Below are 16,936 nucleotides of genomic sequence, written 5' to 3' on the forward strand. Positions count from 1 at the left end.
CAAAACCAAATCTAGACGGCACCATAGATTTAAACATATAATAATAATAATAATAATAATAATAATAATAAATATTTCTTTTTTTAATACTAAAAAAATAAAATTATATAATAATTTTATAAGGGTTTTGCTATGTACAAATAAAATCACGCTCTAATTTACGTATTCATATTGATTCTTCGTATTCAAAACTTAAATTAGTATTATTTTTAATAAAATCTACTTTTTAACCAATCATATTAAATTAGTATATATATTAGTATATAGTTGTGTTTACAACTAGATTTATTTCATTTTATAATATTTATTACTATTGCATTATTTTTTTTAGGAGAAATCTACATAATATTACTTCCCAATTTTTTCATTTTCTAATAAAACTAAAAGGTAATAAAAAATAATAAAAAATATCAAATTTACAAAATATACTCATTAATTTACCTTGATATGTCCCTCTCTCAATTAATTTTTGAGAAGTGTAAAGAAATTTTGATCGACTTTAGTAATATAATTAAAATTAAAGATTATTTTATTTTTAAGTTAGAATTTAGAGTATATTATTTACATCACTTAAGTAGAAAAATATTCACATTATTTAAATAAATAATTTAATAAAATAATATTTTTTAGAATTCTAAAAATACATTATTTTATTGATAAATTTAAATAAAATATAGTGAAGTTTTAAGGCTATAATTATTCTTTATTAAATATGCTTTACTCACCGTATAAAAGTATAATTTGGAATTTTTCTAAAACTACCCATAGATTCGAATTTAACGTCAATGTCCAAGTCTCAAAAGTATAATTATTGTATATATTCGTTGGAGTTTCTGTATTCTAGAAGTCCCATCATGCCAGCTTCTCTGTGGAGGGTCCAAACCCCCGCTTGAGTGTCTGCAGTGTGCAGTCTAATTTCCATTTGACTCATTTATAATCATCAACCTCCTGCCACACACTCACTTTGTCCCCGTCCTTTCGCTTCATTTCTATGGTTGTCTTTCATAAAGTAACGGCCGATTTGACAGTAAGTTAAGAGAAGGAAGGAGAACCAGAGGAATTATGACTGGCTATCTGTTCTTTAACGATCAACTATCAAAGCGTACGTCGATTTTCGGTCTCCGTTTGTGGGTTGTGCTTGGTATATGCGTAGGAGCCGCCATTGTTCTCATACTTTTCCTTATATCTCTCTGGTTCACGTCCAGACGCAAGAGTTCTTCTCCTTCTCCTGCTTCCAAGTCAGTTAAGAAGGCCTCTCAGAATCCCACCATCCCAAACATCTCTAAAGAAATCCAAGAAATTCGAGTCGACCCTTCCGGGAAACCAGCTCACCCCCACCCGGACCCCAACACTAATGCCTACCACCACGCTTCTAACCCCGACCCATTGCCGGAATCGGAGCCGTTATGCAGAGCTCAACCCCTGCTAATTCAGCAAGAGGAAGAGAGTCTGGTGGGTGGCCGAAATAGAATTCACATAGAAATAGGGAAAGATCACCGGATTTCGTACCCGGAGCGGGGTGGAGGGTCTTCTAATTGCAGCGGAGAGGCCCGGTCCGGCGACCTGGCAATGATTGTGGCCCCGGAGGTCTCGCATTTGGGCTGGGGGCACTGGTACACGCTCAGAGAGCTTGAGGTCTCAACCAATGGGTTTGCTGACGAGAATGTGATTGGTGAGGGTGGGTATGGGATTGTGTACCGTGGGGTGTTGGAGGATAATAACATGGTTGCTGTCAAGAATTTGCTCAATAACAGGTAATAAACAGTTATCGTTGCATGTCTCTATAATATCCTCAAAATCTTAATTTTTTTACTTGTTATGTTATTAGTTATGGACCCAGTTGGGAATTTGATGCCTTGGGTAAATTTGTTTTTTACTATATTAGTATGTTGTTACAATTGTGTGAAAGGGTGGAGCCTATCTTGACCGAGTGTTGCATGGACTTTGTATTGGGGACTTATGACAGAGAAAGCTTAATTGGGGCAGTTCTTTTGCTTTAGGGGACAAGCTGAGAAGGAGTTCAAGGTTGAAGTTGAAGCAATTGGACGTGTTCGGCATAAGAATTTAGTGAGGTTGCTCGGTTATTGTGCTGAAGGAGCTCATAGGTATTTTAATCTTCATTGGTTACAGTGTGTCCTTCTAATCTTTAATATTTATGCATAACCCTACAAGGTAAATGTTTTCGGACTTTATAAAGTAAAGGAATGGAGAAAATGATTTAACTAAGGTGATATGGGCTTCCATTCCCTTTGTTCCTTTAAAAAGCATGGGAATGATGGGACTTGCCATTCCCTTTCCATTCCGTTCACTGCAATCCCTTCGATCCACAGGAGATGTTGATGTTTATAATATTGGATTTATTTCCTTCTCATCGTTTTAACTTAAAATACAACTTCTTTTTTTTTTTTTTCAATTTATCCGTAGAGAAAGGGAACAGAAAATATTGTTGTCTTACATGGGTGTGATGTACTTGAATTGTTGTAGGATGCTTGTCTATGAGTACGTTGACAATGGAAACCTAGAACAATGGATTCATGGGGATGTTGGGCCTTGCAGCCCTCTTACTTGGGAGGTTCGAATGAATATAATACTTGGAACTGCAAAAGGGTATGTGTTGAGTTGAATTGTTTTATTGAATTAAGCTTCTGTTTGTTAGATTGTCTCTCATCTATCATAACCTAACTTAATTACAAAAATAGGTTGACATACCTGCACGAGGGCCTGGAACCAAAGGTTGTTCACCGTGATATAAAGTCAAGCAATATTTTGCTTGATAAGCAGTGGAATCCAAAGGTGTCTGACTTTGGCCTAGCAAAGCTCTTGGGCTCAGAAATGAGTTATGTGACAACTCGTGTGATGGGAACATTTGGGTCAGTTGAATCTCTGTTTGTTTAAAAATGTCAGTCACATATTGTTCTGACCTTCAGGGTATTAGCTGAGCAAATTAGATTGATATGTTTGCGGGTTCTGTCGTGTAGATATGTGGCCCCAGAATATGCCAGTACTGGCATGTTGAATGAAAGAAGTGATGTATATAGTTTTGGTATTCTTGTTATGGAGATAATCTCAGGAAGAAACCCAGTAGATTACAGCCGCCCTGCTGGAGAGGTATGTATTCATTGATCAAAGTTACTTCACATTGTTGAATGAGCAGCTCAAGATAAGCCTTTTTTCTTCTGATATCAACTAGTAAACCAAACTTTCAGGTCAACCTAGTTGAGTGGATTAAAACTATGGTTACGAATCGAAATACTGAGGGAGTTTTGGATCCTAGATTACCAGAGAAACCTTCGTCAAGGGCACTGAAGCGAGCTCTGTTAGTAGCTTTGCGCTGTGTGGATCCAAATGCTCAAAAGAGGCCAAAGATGGGGCATGTGATACATATGCTCGAAGCTGACGAGTTTCCCTTCCGCGACGTGAGTTTGCATTTGCTTGTCCCTAATTTATCTTGCTGATTGAATCTTTATCTCCATTCTTTTGATGGTTACAAAGTTAGACTTTACTGCAAATTAAGTACATTTCTCGTGTAATATTGGGAGTGGGTCACTCATGGACAGGTGACCCTCATCTCTTCTTAAAAAAAAAAGTACATTTCTCGTGTTTTCTATATGAACTGGTAATTGCCCACAACTACGCATATTTAAAGATAGGGACTCAATCATGATTTTGCTAATGATGCAACACAATCAAAGATGGTATTATTAGTTATTGCGACCTTTTAAATTTGGTTTTTGCACAGAGAGATCAAGTGCACATGTTCATATCAGGTTAAAGAAAGTAAGAAAAAAATAATATAAATTTTTAATCCCATTTTTTCGTCATGTGAAAAGTGCGTCAGTTTGTGTTTTACAATGTGTTATGCAACGTTTCCTGTCTGGAATTAACTTCTGGTTGCAATTATTTTTAGGACCGTAGAGCTGGACGGGTTCAGCATGATGGTATTATGAGGGACACATTGATGGAGAAGCAAGTAAATGAATCTGGTGACAGTAGTGGATATGAAAGTGGTGCTCAAATCAATAGATCTTTGTGGAGAAAGCAAGGACCTGACGAGCAATCACTTATCCCTAATAATGTATAAGGTGAAATGACACACCTTTTCTTTTTCTTTGCCTCTTTATTTCCTTCCAGAACTGGATTGTGCAGTATCATTTACTTTGCCAGCATGTCATTAGTGTAATATGAATTTAGTTTGTAGATTCCATATCATATTGTGCCATGCACTTTATACCTATTGAATTAATTAGTGTCCGAAATTTGTAGGGGAAATTCTTTTTATTTGATAGGATTTTCCTTTGTCAATCAATTTTGCTGATCTACTGACATCTTGCTAAGAGACTAGGACTTTGTCAAAAGTGAAGTGGAAATATTTTTAATCAGGTTTCCATTCTATGGAAAAACAGAATCAACTCATCTCATATGCCTTGAAAACCTGAAGGAATTCTGTTTGTTTAGTCACAAACACCCTCATGAATATTATGAAATTAGGTATCTTTTGCAGAAGCTATGCCATTATAACTCATATTATCATTAAAAGATTTTTTCAATGAGCAAGTAGGAAGGAAGTGAAACCCCAATCATCTTTTATTTTTCATATATATGTATATATATTACGGATGTAAGCATGTACATGTTTTAAGTATCTTGCCAATATGACTTCATCACAGTCAAAAGAACTACAACATTGGTATCCAGTCAATGGCCAAAGACGGAAAGGTCAGGTAAATTATAACTGGTTACTTCATGATCCATAAAGCAACATGATTATCATATGCATCAGGATCAATTCCCTTGATTAAGGGTGGCTAATAAAAAATATTTTTTTTCGCAAAGTTAGGAAATCATGGGTTTTAAAATTCTCAGGCATCACTACTGCATTCTACAGTAGTTCTTAAAGGGGTGGGGGGGAAACATTGACAGCAAAATCTTTGGTACAACTCCTCTTTTCTGCTTTGCTGTTTCGATTCAAATAGAATTGTTGTAGTAAGGAGATCTTATCTCTTTCTGCTTTTTGCTTTTGACCTTTGGTTCCCTGTTAATACACCCACATTCAGCATTCTCAAATCGAAGTTTTGGTGGTTCTGAAATTAGGAGACTGTCTAACGTTTATTAGCTTTTCAGCGATAAATACTCAAAAGCTTTTTGATGTGAAAGATAAGGCGAGGTAATATAATTAAGATTAGCCTCTGAAAGTTAAGAGGGCACTTTTTAGCTTTTCTCAAAAGTTGCCCCCCACATCCCTAAATCATTGGCATCTAAATATATCAAAAGCTTGAGGCAGGCAGAGATAAGAGCACAGCACTGCACAATTTTTGTGGCGGGCACGAATTGATGAGATACAAGACCACCAGCATGTTAGAGCAGTTTTGTCTTTGCTCTTCTAGATGATGAAAGTCTGCAACTCCAAGCTGGAATGCCCATTAACTGGGACGTACGTTGCTGAATGTCAACAGTAATTTCACCTTATCGAACCGCACAGCGCATAGATAGATGTATGGTAAGGGAATGAGAATTTGTTATAACAAGCTCGCAATCAAAAATGGGCTCGGAATGCTCAGAATAGTAGGGAAAAGTTTCAACTTCTCTGCTAAAAATAGACGAGTTTGGTCAATAATAATAGGGTGAGTATGTATACAAATAAGATTCCCATCTTGTCTTGCAGTTTGTGTTCCGAACCATGCCTAGGCACTGCCATAATTCCATGGCTTCTCATGCTATCCCCTTGCATGTGTGCCTTTTCTTTTTCTTCGTCTCCCACCTTAGCTGCACCTTGGGAGCATCTGAAAACTATATCATTCAAATGGACGTATCAGCCATGCCTAAAGCCTTCTCTGCTCACCAGAATTGGTATATGTCCACTCTTGCATTGGCAACTTCTAAAATTACCACCACTGCCACAACGACAGGGATGGCAATTAACCCATCCTCCTATATTATCTATAGCTATACTCATGCTCTAAATGGTTTCTCTGCAAGTCTTTCTCCATCTGAGCTTGAGGCCCTGAAAAACTCTTCAGGTTATGTTTCTGCAATTCGGGACTTGCCCGTCAAACCTGACACGACTTACTCGACCAATTTTCTTGGTCTTAACTCCAACTCGGGTGTATGGCCATTGTCATACTATGGCGAGGATGTCATAATTGGGGTGGTGGATTCAGGAATCTGGCCAGAAAGCCAAAGCTTCAATGATAAGGGCATGTCCGAAATCCCATTAAGGTGGAAAGGAAAATGTGCAGGTGGCCACCAGTTCAACTCTTCTTTGTGTAACAAGAAGCTCGTTGGAGCTCGGTTCTTTAGTAAAGGTCTAGTTGCTAATGATCCTAATGCGCGCGCAACTATGTCTAATTCCACGAGAGATAGACTAGGACACGGCACCCACACGTCAAGCACAGCTGCTGGAAATTATGTTGATGACGCGTCGTACTTCGGCTATGCCCGAGGAACTGCTAAAGGTGTTGCTCCGCGAGCACGGGTTGCCTCGTACAAGGCAATTTGGGAGGAGGGTGCTTACACATCAGATATTATTGCAGCTATTGATCAAGCAATTATTGATGGTGTGGATGTCTTATCATTATCATTAGGCCTGGATGGTGTTCGTTTGTATGAGGACCCAGTTGCCATAGCCACATTTGCAGCCATACAGAAAGGTATTTTCGTCTCTACGTCAGCAGGAAATGCAGGGCCATTCTATTGGACTCTACATAATGGTGTGCCATGGGTCCTAACTGTAGGTGCTAGTAACATGGACCGTGACTTTGGCGGAGTTGTTACTCTTGGAAATGGAGTTTCGGTGAATGGTAGGACTCTCTATCCATTGAATTCATCGTTCAACCAAACCCCAATGGTTTTCATGGGTGCTTGTGACCGCTTGAATGAATTGCAGAAAATTGGGAACAAGATTGTTGTATGCGAAGAAACTAAGATTGTAGCCTTGCATGTGCAAACTGATAATGTTGAGAAAGCCAACGTGGCCGCCGGTGTCTTTATAACGAACACTACTGCCTTGGGAATGTACCTCCAAAGCCCATCACCGACAATGTTTCTGAACTCAACGAATGGAGAAATTATAAAAACATACATCAGAATCAACTCCAATCCGAAAGCAAACCTGAAGTTTCAAAATACATATCTTGGTTCGAAACAAGCACCAGTGGCTTCTACGTTTAGTTCTAGAGGACCATCTCCAAGCTGCCCATATGTCTTGAAGCCAGACCTAATGGCTCCAGGTGACTTCATCTTAGCTGCATGGTCCCCTACAAGCCCAGTGACCAGGGTGGGGAAGCAGAAACTATATACTAACTTTACTGTCATGTCTGGAACATCCATGTCTTGCCCACATGCAACAGGAGTGGCAGCTCTTTTGAAAAAGGTGCACCCTGAATGGAGCCCCGCCGCCATCAAGTCAGCCATGATGACCACATCTAACAACATCGACGACTTGCACCGCCCCATCAAAGACATTGGCCGAGCTAACATGGAGGCTACTCCTTTGGCCATGGGTGCTGGGCAGATAAACCCCAACAAGGCGATGGACCCTGGACTTATTTACGATGCAAAACCACAAGATTATGTGAATCTTCTCTGTGCACTAAATTACACCACACAACAAATTCAAACTATCACCAAGTCGAGTTCGAACAACTGTTCCTCCCCGTCTTTAGACCTCAACTACCCTTCTTTTATTGCATTCTTCAACGCAAATGACTCAAATCCTGATGCGATAACAACACAAGAATTTCAGAGAACAGTGACCAATGTTGGGGAAGAGCATTCAACCTACATTGCAAGATTGACACCCATTAGAGGGATTCGGGCCAGCGTTACGCCAAACACATTGGTGTTCACGAAGAAGAATGAGAATCAAAGTTTCAAGCTGAGATTAGAAGGTCCACGATTGCTAAAAGAAGATGTAGTTTTCGGCTATCTCAGTTGGGTTCACACTGCCGGTAAACGCATTGTTAGGAGCCCCATAGTGGTCTCAAGGCTTACTTTCTAGCATGGCAAACTAATTGCCAGAGTGAAGCATGATCATTTCCATTGCCAACTAAAAAATATTTTTACGGAGAATTCTACATATCACACTCAAATTGTATTTTCATTCAATTATGATTAGGTAACATTGCCCATCAAACAGAAGACGAAACTACTTGCATGTTCCCTAATTTAGTTTCAATAAGAGAGATGCTTTGTCTAATTATGTAGGATTATGGGTAATCAGCTATAAAGGATAGGCTTGTATCCTATGGATATTTATTTTTTCATAAACAGCATTGTATTATTCCAAAATCTCTATAAAATGAGAAGAATACAAGGAGGAATGTCCTCCAGTATAATGAGAGAATTATTTATACCCAAGCATCTTTTCCAAGAGCATGAGCAGTTTTATTGTTGTTTCTTCCATGTTGCCCTGCCCAAGCATCAAAATTAGCCAATAGAGATCTGGCATCTACCAATATCATACCAATACTAGTTCCATTTTCTTCTGAACTTTTGAGCCCCTGAACTACTTGCGAAGAATCTCCTTCCAAGATAATATTTCTAAAACCCCAGTCATGAAAAAATAATACTGCCTGGAGAGCAGCTATTGCCTCTGCTAGAAGAGGTTTAGGGAACAAGTCCCTTTTCATTCTAAATGTGGCCCTGATAATGCCCTCCCAGTCACAAATAACAGCAATTATCCCCACCTTGCAATGAATGTTGTCCAGAGCAGCATCTCAGTTTAACTTGAAAATACTTTGAGGGGCCTACCATGCTTCATTCATAGGCACACTAGTTTTAGTGCAACTTGAGGGTTTTGATAATTGTCAAACTTCAATGAGTAAAACATGGCGAGGAGTTTTCTGTTTTTTAGGATTACATCAAAAAAAGGTCGATAAATCTTCTAAAATTGTACCTAATTTTACAATGAAAAATTCCAATTAGCCCTCTCAAGTATACCATTCAAAGTTAGTACTAGTGTATTTTATTTTATTTTTAAAGTGTTTATTAAAAGTTATATATATTACTAATGAATTTGTGTGTGTGTGTGTGTGTTTTTTTTTTTTTTAAATATTTAAAAATATTTTTTTATAAAAGAAGAAGAATGAATCAGTGGTCACGCCTAGCGGTAAGAGAAAGGCAGCCAACTAGCAGGACTCTTTTACAATTTTTACTTACACTTGCATTTCAATAGTTGGTATCCGAGCCATTCGATTTGTGATGGCGGAGTTGGGTTGCACCGATCTTCAATTCTAGTTTAAGAATTACCATCTTGCTATAATAAGAATGAGCCTATCCAATTTCCTAGAGGAGTGGCTCTCACCAAGAAGCATTCAATTGGTAATGATTAAGAGAAATGCTAAGGGCAGGAAGCAGTGTTGATTAGAGATTTACACCATCCAATGATATATATATTGTGACACTTATGTTTTCTACAAAGGAAAAAATAGAACCGATTGCAGGTAAAGGTCTCCTATACACCTCCACCTTCACTCTCTCTTTGTCCCCTTCCCTCTCTCTCTCTCTCTCTTCCCTTAAGCCGACTGCGTGATTTTCGTCCCTCTCTTACTCTTTATCGGGTGTTTTTTTTATAGAACTTGAAAAAGTACATATTGTTTTGTAAGATCTAACATAGCTATGAAAAATAATATTGGGAATTATTTGAACTGCAAAACAAGGATTATAGGAATTCTTGGTGCATTTTTCAGCAGAAATTACAAAAATATAAGGTGGAGAATGATCTGGTTAGAGATAAGTATTTATGAAAGAAAAATTTCCAACTCCAAGAAAATTAACATAATTAATTGTCTCAAAAGTTATTTCATTTTTGAATTTCAAAATTTTACCATCGTTTTCCTTTTTAAAATTTTAAAAATAGTTACCTCCTCTAAGTTATCTTTCTCTGGATAGGCATCATAAACTGGTAAATCTACTCAACCTCATGCATCAAATCAACGGAACCCTCGGCCTACAGAGTACTAAGAAATTATGGTAAATCAACTTTGAAGCCTATGTCTTCATGTTTTTCCTTCCGAACACAATAATCTTGGGATAGAGCATGCTTGTAATATGGAGTCTCAAAATTGGAGTCAAAATTATGGTTAGATTCATATGATCATCCAAATTCTGCATGACTCTAGACTCTAGATTAATTCCGTTATTTGCCTATGCAAATCTACGCCCTATTCGTTATGATTGCAGTGAGGAGCTTCCTCATTTGAACCCTACCTATATTGACAACGACCTCAAGAACCAACCATGAAAACTGTTGATAAATCAACTCAAGAGAATGCTAAACCTCTGGCGCCAATTAATGTCGGGTAGAATATGAGTTATTCTAAAGGCTAGTTAAACAACGAAAAGTAGAGATTGAGTTTGAGAAAATATGCAAAATAGAGAGAAAACACTTAAAACTATTTATTAATGATCATAAAGGAAATTATTTTATGAAGCCTATAAGCCGGGCTTAATAGCTTTAAAATTTAAAATTATTAGAACTTTGACAAAAATGAAAAATCTAAATTATTGCATGAATATTAAATATATAATAAACAAGAATCCTACAAAAACTTTGGCTAAAATTGAAATTAGAACTATTTCCAAAACTTGAAATGATGAAATGAAATATTTTCTAAGTATGCAAAAATGAACCTAAATAAATGGTTTGGAGAAAAAAAAAATTGATATTTTCCAAATCCAAGGAAAATTAAGCCTTTCTTACCATATTTATGTAGATTCACATTCTCAAAGTAGTTCGGCACATTCAATATAGAATTGAGACCTGAATACCTCTATATCAGTTTGGTTTTGCATATATTGTTTGATGTATGTGATAATTGAGGCATGACAGAAAAGACAAACAAATTAAGTATTGCTGGTTTAACTTCGACTGATACGAAGTTAATAAAATTAGAATAAAAGATAAAAGTGAGATGAGAATACATTAATACATAAACTACTGCATCGCGGTTCTGTCACACTATTTTAATATGGTATTACCCTGTAAGTATTAGGTCATATATCTTATTTTTAAAACAACAAATTCAAAAGTCTATGATCAATTATTCCACATGAATATAATAGGAAAAAAATATGATGATAGCGTAGCATATTATAACAGTTTTCTATAATAGTTATGTCATATAAGATGATCATATGATATTCTTATCTCACTTTGTTGATGTGGCATAAACTATCAACCCTTAGGTCAATTAAATTCAAGAATAGATAGACAACATTAAATTTTGTATCCTTATTTCAATGGTGATAAATAAAAAGGTATTAAAACTCATATATAATACAATTTAAATATTTAATCTCAGGTATAAAAAAGTATAAAATATAAATTTATTGACTAATTTCAATAAAAATATGATATGAATTAAATAGTCTCAATAAACATGTAATTTATGTATTTAACCTCAGTTGCTTACATTTTTTTGCCTCATATATGAAGAAGATAAGGATCATTAAGTTGTAAGCAAATGACAAATGTAATATTTTATAAACAACCACAAATTTAATACAAAATACTAATTCTTCTCCTTATCTTTTTATTGAACTAAAGAAAATAAAGAATTACATGCTTTATCTTTTGAATTTTCTGCGATTCTTTTTTAATACAATGATGAAAAGGTTTAGTTCTATCATATTTTTGTGCAAGAATTTAAAAAAAAAAAAAACTCTCAAAATAAGTTAAAAATAAAAACATTGGTCTAAAATCAGCCTAAATCGGTTGATTAAAGCAATTAAGTGAATGATTAAAAACATTCACTAAAACTGATTGGATTTCTTATCATTTCAATTTGAATGGGTTGAATCAACCTAAGTTCCATTTTTTTCAAACCTTCGTTAAACTTGTTTTCCTCGTGAAATAAGGGTCCATTTGATAACACAAGTCTCAATTATTCTAAAATATTTCTATCCCAAACATCACTAAAACACATAACATTTTTTAATTTCAAATAATCAAACTTTTTATCTAATAATTATCTAATCATTACAATTTTTTTAAAATTCTAAAAAAATCAATACTATTTTTCTAAATTTTAAAATTGAAAATAATATTAAACTTTATAATATTTTTATTAAATCTTTTCTCTTTCTTTTCTCAAAATCTAATAAAACATTTTAATTCAAGAATTCTGCCAGTCAACCATCCAACTTTTATCGCTAGGCATAATAGCTGGTTCCTTTTTGTTTCTTAAAAGACATTTTTAAGTGTTTTAAACATATAAAAAAAAAAAACAAAACGCACACAAATTCATTATTAGTAATTTTTTTCGACATCTAAAAATAATATACTAATGATAACTTTGAGCGGTATATTTGAAGAGACTAACTAACATTTTTCTTAACTCAAATAATTTTATTACTATTTATAAATATATTAAAATATTTTAATATCCAAACATCTTCTTAAAAACAAACTTTTTATTCACCTTTACTAAATGTCTTATTGACCTTTAGTAAGAGTATTAGTAATGGTTTATTCATCTTTATTTTTGAAGTTAAATTTGAATAAACTTATCATAATTTCATTTATATTGATTTATTTATCTTTATAATTTTAAATAACTATGAACAGTTGTTATTCATATTTAAAGATGTCATTTTCTTTTTTCAAATATTATTTTATTATTTTTCTCTCTCTTTCCAACTTTCTCTTTTCTCTCTTTTCTTTTTTCTCTTCTTTCTTTATTATTTTATTATTATTTGATCAAAAAATATATAATTTAATATAAGAATTTTTTTTATATTTAAAATTAATTTTTAAAATATGTAATTTTATATGCGAAGATAAAGAAACTATTACCATTGGAGAGAAGTTAAGAATATAAACGTGGGTTGGTTGCCATCAGAAAGGGACGGTGATTTTCTAATTTTCTATGGATTTGATGTCGAGGAATGGACTATAGTATTGAGCTCTTTGCAAAGGGGCAAGCGACACGACACTACACCTACGTTCGAAACCTTTGGCTGCCAGTCTGTACATGAGCGTGCATTTCTGAATTCAGACATGAAAAACCGACAGAGACAGAAACATATAATTGTGGTATTCCACACGTCGCAGATTAACCAAATTACAATTACAATACTTTCCTCCTTACACTCTACAAGCAAAAAAGCAACCCTCCGAAAAAGTCAAGCAGCTCAAACACTTTCCAACCCTTGGAGGCAGGAGCAATTCCGATCGGTTCTTTCTCGAATCTGAAGGAAACCCATAAGTGGGAGTGATCTGAGAATACCAGAGAATGCATGCGAAGACGGATTCAGAGGTGACGAGCCTCTCAGCTTCGTCCCCTGCCAGATCTCCTCGCCGGCCAGTCTACTATGTGCAGAGCCCGTCGCGGGACTCCCACGACGGGGAGAAGACAACAACTTCTTTTCACTCCACTCCGGTACTTAGCCCCGTCGGATCTCCGCCTCATTCCCACTCGTCCGTCGGCCGGCACTCGCGGGAGTCCTCCACCAGTAGGTTCTCCGGATCTCTGAAACCTGGATCTCGCAAGATCTTGCCCAAGGACGGGTCCCGTGACGGCCACAGGAAGGGTCAGAAGCCCTGGAAGGAGTGCGATGTGATTGAGGAAGAGGGCCTTCTTGACGATGAAGAGCGTCGAAGGGGAATCCCTCGTCGCTGCTATGTTCTGGCTTTTGTTCTTGGTTTCGTCGCTCTCTTCTCTATATTTTCCTTGATTCTATGGGGTGCCAGTAAGCCTATGAAACCCGAGATCGTCGTGAAGGTATATAGCATTTGACCAAAACATTGTAGTTTCTCCGTTTTTCTATGCAAATCTTGTGAAATGGGTTTTGATTTCCGAATCTATATTAATCTTCTTCTCGCAGAGTATGACATTTGAGCAATTCAAGATTCAAGCTGGTTCGGATTCTACTGGGGTTGCCACCGATATGATCTCCGTCAACTCCACGGTGAAACTCACGTATCGGAACACCGGCACATTTTTCGGAGTTCATGTCACTTCAACTCCTTTCGATCTATCTTATTCCCAGCTCACAATCGCCTCAGGAGCAGTAAGAAAAAAAAAAAAAAAAAAAAAAAAAAAAAAACCCTCTCTTTCTCAGTCACTTCCCAAGGTCTTAAGATATTTGTTTTCAAATTCTTGCACTTTCTCTGATCCGATGAACTGGGTTATTGCAGATTAAGAAGTTTTATCAGTCGAGGAGGAGCAGTAGATCATTCGTTGTGACAGTGAAGAGCGACAAGATTCCAATGTATGGAAGTGGAGCCGATTTGAGCACTTCCACGGGCACATCTTCTTTACCGGTGCCGTTGAAGTTGAACTTCGTGATCCGATCGAAAGCCTACGTTCTTGGGAAATTGGTGAAGCCCAAGTTTTACAAGAAGATCGAGTGTTCCGTTACTTACAATCCCAAAAAGCTCAACGTCGCAATCTCGCTCAAGAATTCTTGCACGTACGATTGAATCAAAGGGGCACAGCGTTGGAAACAAAAAATTAAAAAAAATGGAATAGTTATTTAGATTTTTAATTAATTGTTGAAATTTTTTCTTGGTTTTTTGGTTTCCATTATTAAAAATAAGTTTGAGAAACAGCTAAGCGGGGGCAGCTTTTGGGTGTGTTTGTGGGAACATTGGGCAGGGAGGAAACGCGGTTTTGGACTTTTTGACTGCCCAATCTGCCCGAATTGTTGAGAACACTTTGGAATTGGATTCCAGTGTAACTTTTGGAGTTAATGACCTTTTTGGCTTTTTGTGTAATTCTCAATTTATTGTAAAATTAATTATAATTTATTTTTTTCTTAATGGTGTAATTTCGTGCTTGACTTTAATCTCATGACAACATACCATGCATCATTTGAATAGAAACTTTAGAATAGATAAGATATTTTATTAAAAATTAAATAAAATATTATTATAATATAATTTTTTAATATTAATTTTATTTTAAAATTAAAAAAAAAATAAAATAGTTTAATTTTGTGAAATCAAATTAATTAGCCTTTGATAATAATATTAGATTAATATTGGAGTAGAGAACTTCTATAGTCAGGGTCCCGAGAAAGTGTCATGAGATGGCATTTCATTTTTTTTAATGCATCTTTTTAATCATCATAAACAATTTTAAAAAAATAAAAAAATCATAATATTATTAAAAAATACTTTATTAATCATAAAATTAAAAATTAAAAAAAGTTAGCGGGACCCAACATTCGGTAGATTTAACATTTTTCTATAAAAATAATGAAAGTTTTGCATATTTATTTGAAAAATAATGGAGTTCAAATTTTTTAATATAAATGTCATATTTATCTATTTTTTTTTAAAAGATTACACGAAATTTACATATTTAAGACTATATTTAGTATTTAGCATTAGTCAATATTAATATTCATATTTTTTGGTGGGGTTAGAACTTTGAGCTTTGAGCCTTCAAAGTGTGAATGATTTTCTAATTTTTAGAGCTTTCAATAAGACTTTAAGATTTATAATGGATATCCATATAAAATTAGGTTTATAGTATTTATTGAACATTTAATATTATTAAAAAAAGACTATATATACACATGATTTGTTTTACCGCAGTGTTAGTGTGCCACCAGCTTTGATCGTTGGGCGTGTCCACTAATATAAATTTTTCTTTTCATTTTTATAATTTTTTAACATATTTAAATATTTATTTTTAAAAAAATACACCAATCAATTTCTTAATTATTATGTAAAAAAAAAAATTAAATATATGAGCGTTTAAAATGAGGAAACGAACTTAAGAAACGTACTAACATTTTCGTTTATTTTATGTATATATAGCTCTCATACTTCAGATCTTAGAGTTTTGACAAAATCTCACAGAAATCATACATATTGTCATTTGTAAAAAGAAGTCAAAAGAAGAAAAGAATAAAAAAAAAAAAGATATTGTTTATGGTTTGCTTATTCATTTAGGCGCTGAATAAATTAAAGCCACTTGATCATCTATTATATATGTAGCAATATTCTATGATTTGTCAACATAATCACTTGTAAGAAAATTAATTAGTAAATATTATCTAAAAACCTAAGACTTTATTGCTGTATTCATGGGTCCAATAGCAACCAGCTTTTCATAATTTTGATAGGCTTTAAAGAACATTAATTAGGTTCACGGATAATGGTGTGTCTACCAACCAATTTGTACCTCTAATATTTATGAAGATTGAAGATAGAATATTACAAGAATCGTTGGTATCATTATTTTATATTTTCACACATTACATTTGTTTCATTGCGTACTCACGGTTGGAAATATCATTTCTCAAATATTAGTATACATTAATAGCATCCCGACAACAAAAATAATGAAAATTAAGCAGTTTATTTGATTCTAAAGTCTAAAGAAACACACCAAGGCTATTGGTTTAGTAGTAAGAGATTTACTATCGCATTATTTGATAGATGGAAGATTATGAATTCGAGTATTTATGAATACGATAATGAGAAGATGAGATTCAAACTCATTATCTATTTAATATCCTTTTTTCTTTATAGAGTTTGGTGAAATCAGTGTTTTTAATTTTATACCGTATTGGCCAGTATTTACTATGTCGGGGTAGTGACCGGTATAGGAAATATATGTCTTTCATACCAGGTCAAATACTGGCTGTACCTGTGTATTTTGGATAATATCAACTGATTTTTGTGTACTAGCTAGTTTTTTTTGGGTAATTAATATAAAAATTCCAACTTTTTCATAATTTTCATTCTAATTCTCACATCTAAAGATTATTTTCTTAACTTTTTTTAATTTTCTTTTCTCGAGGACTAAAAATCAAATCCCTACTCTTTTTCGTAAGGAAGATATGTAATTATTTTTTAAAATAGTTGGATTGAGAACTTCTAAGTATTATTGAGTTTTATAAATATATGTTTTAACTTTTAAAAACTTATATTGATGTTATTTTGAAATATAACTTATACATATATAATTAATTTATTACATAT

The 16,936-nt window shown here is 34.6% G+C and overlaps 3 protein-coding genes across 3 annotated transcripts; all 3 read left to right on the plus strand.

Moving 5' to 3' along the window:
* The first annotated feature begins 866 nt into the window (after positions 1-866).
* Positions 867-4,302, plus strand: LOC122296342 (probable serine/threonine-protein kinase At1g01540). Its single transcript, XM_043105948.1, has 7 exons — positions 867-1,754; positions 2,001-2,105; positions 2,485-2,607; positions 2,700-2,870; positions 2,979-3,108; positions 3,207-3,416; positions 3,908-4,302. Exons 1-7 carry the CDS (start codon positions 1,063-1,065, stop codon positions 4,079-4,081), a joined length of 1,605 nt encoding a protein of 534 aa, XP_042961882.1. The 5' UTR covers positions 867-1,062; the 3' UTR covers positions 4,082-4,302.
* A 140-nt stretch (positions 4,303-4,442) lies between these two features.
* On the plus strand, positions 4,443-8,264 carry LOC122296341 (subtilisin-like protease SBT3). Its single transcript, XM_043105947.1, has one exon. It carries the CDS (start codon positions 5,678-5,680, stop codon positions 7,994-7,996), a length of 2,319 nt encoding a protein of 772 aa, XP_042961881.1. The 5' UTR covers positions 4,443-5,677; the 3' UTR covers positions 7,997-8,264.
* Positions 8,265-12,887: 4,623 nt separating this feature from the next.
* LOC122297784 lies at positions 12,888-14,761 on the plus strand. Its single transcript, XM_043107976.1, has 3 exons — positions 12,888-13,721; positions 13,825-14,010; positions 14,138-14,761. The coding sequence occupies exons 1-3, from the start codon at positions 13,233-13,235 to the stop codon at positions 14,420-14,422; spliced, it is 960 nt and encodes a 319-aa protein (XP_042963910.1). The 5' UTR covers positions 12,888-13,232; the 3' UTR covers positions 14,423-14,761.
* Positions 14,762-16,936: the final 2,175 nt, after the last annotated feature.

Source organism: Carya illinoinensis, chromosome 15 (assembly GCF_018687715.1).
Source record: "Carya illinoinensis cultivar Pawnee chromosome 15, C.illinoinensisPawnee_v1, whole genome shotgun sequence".
NCBI lineage: Eukaryota > Viridiplantae > Streptophyta > Magnoliopsida > Fagales > Juglandaceae > Carya > Carya illinoinensis.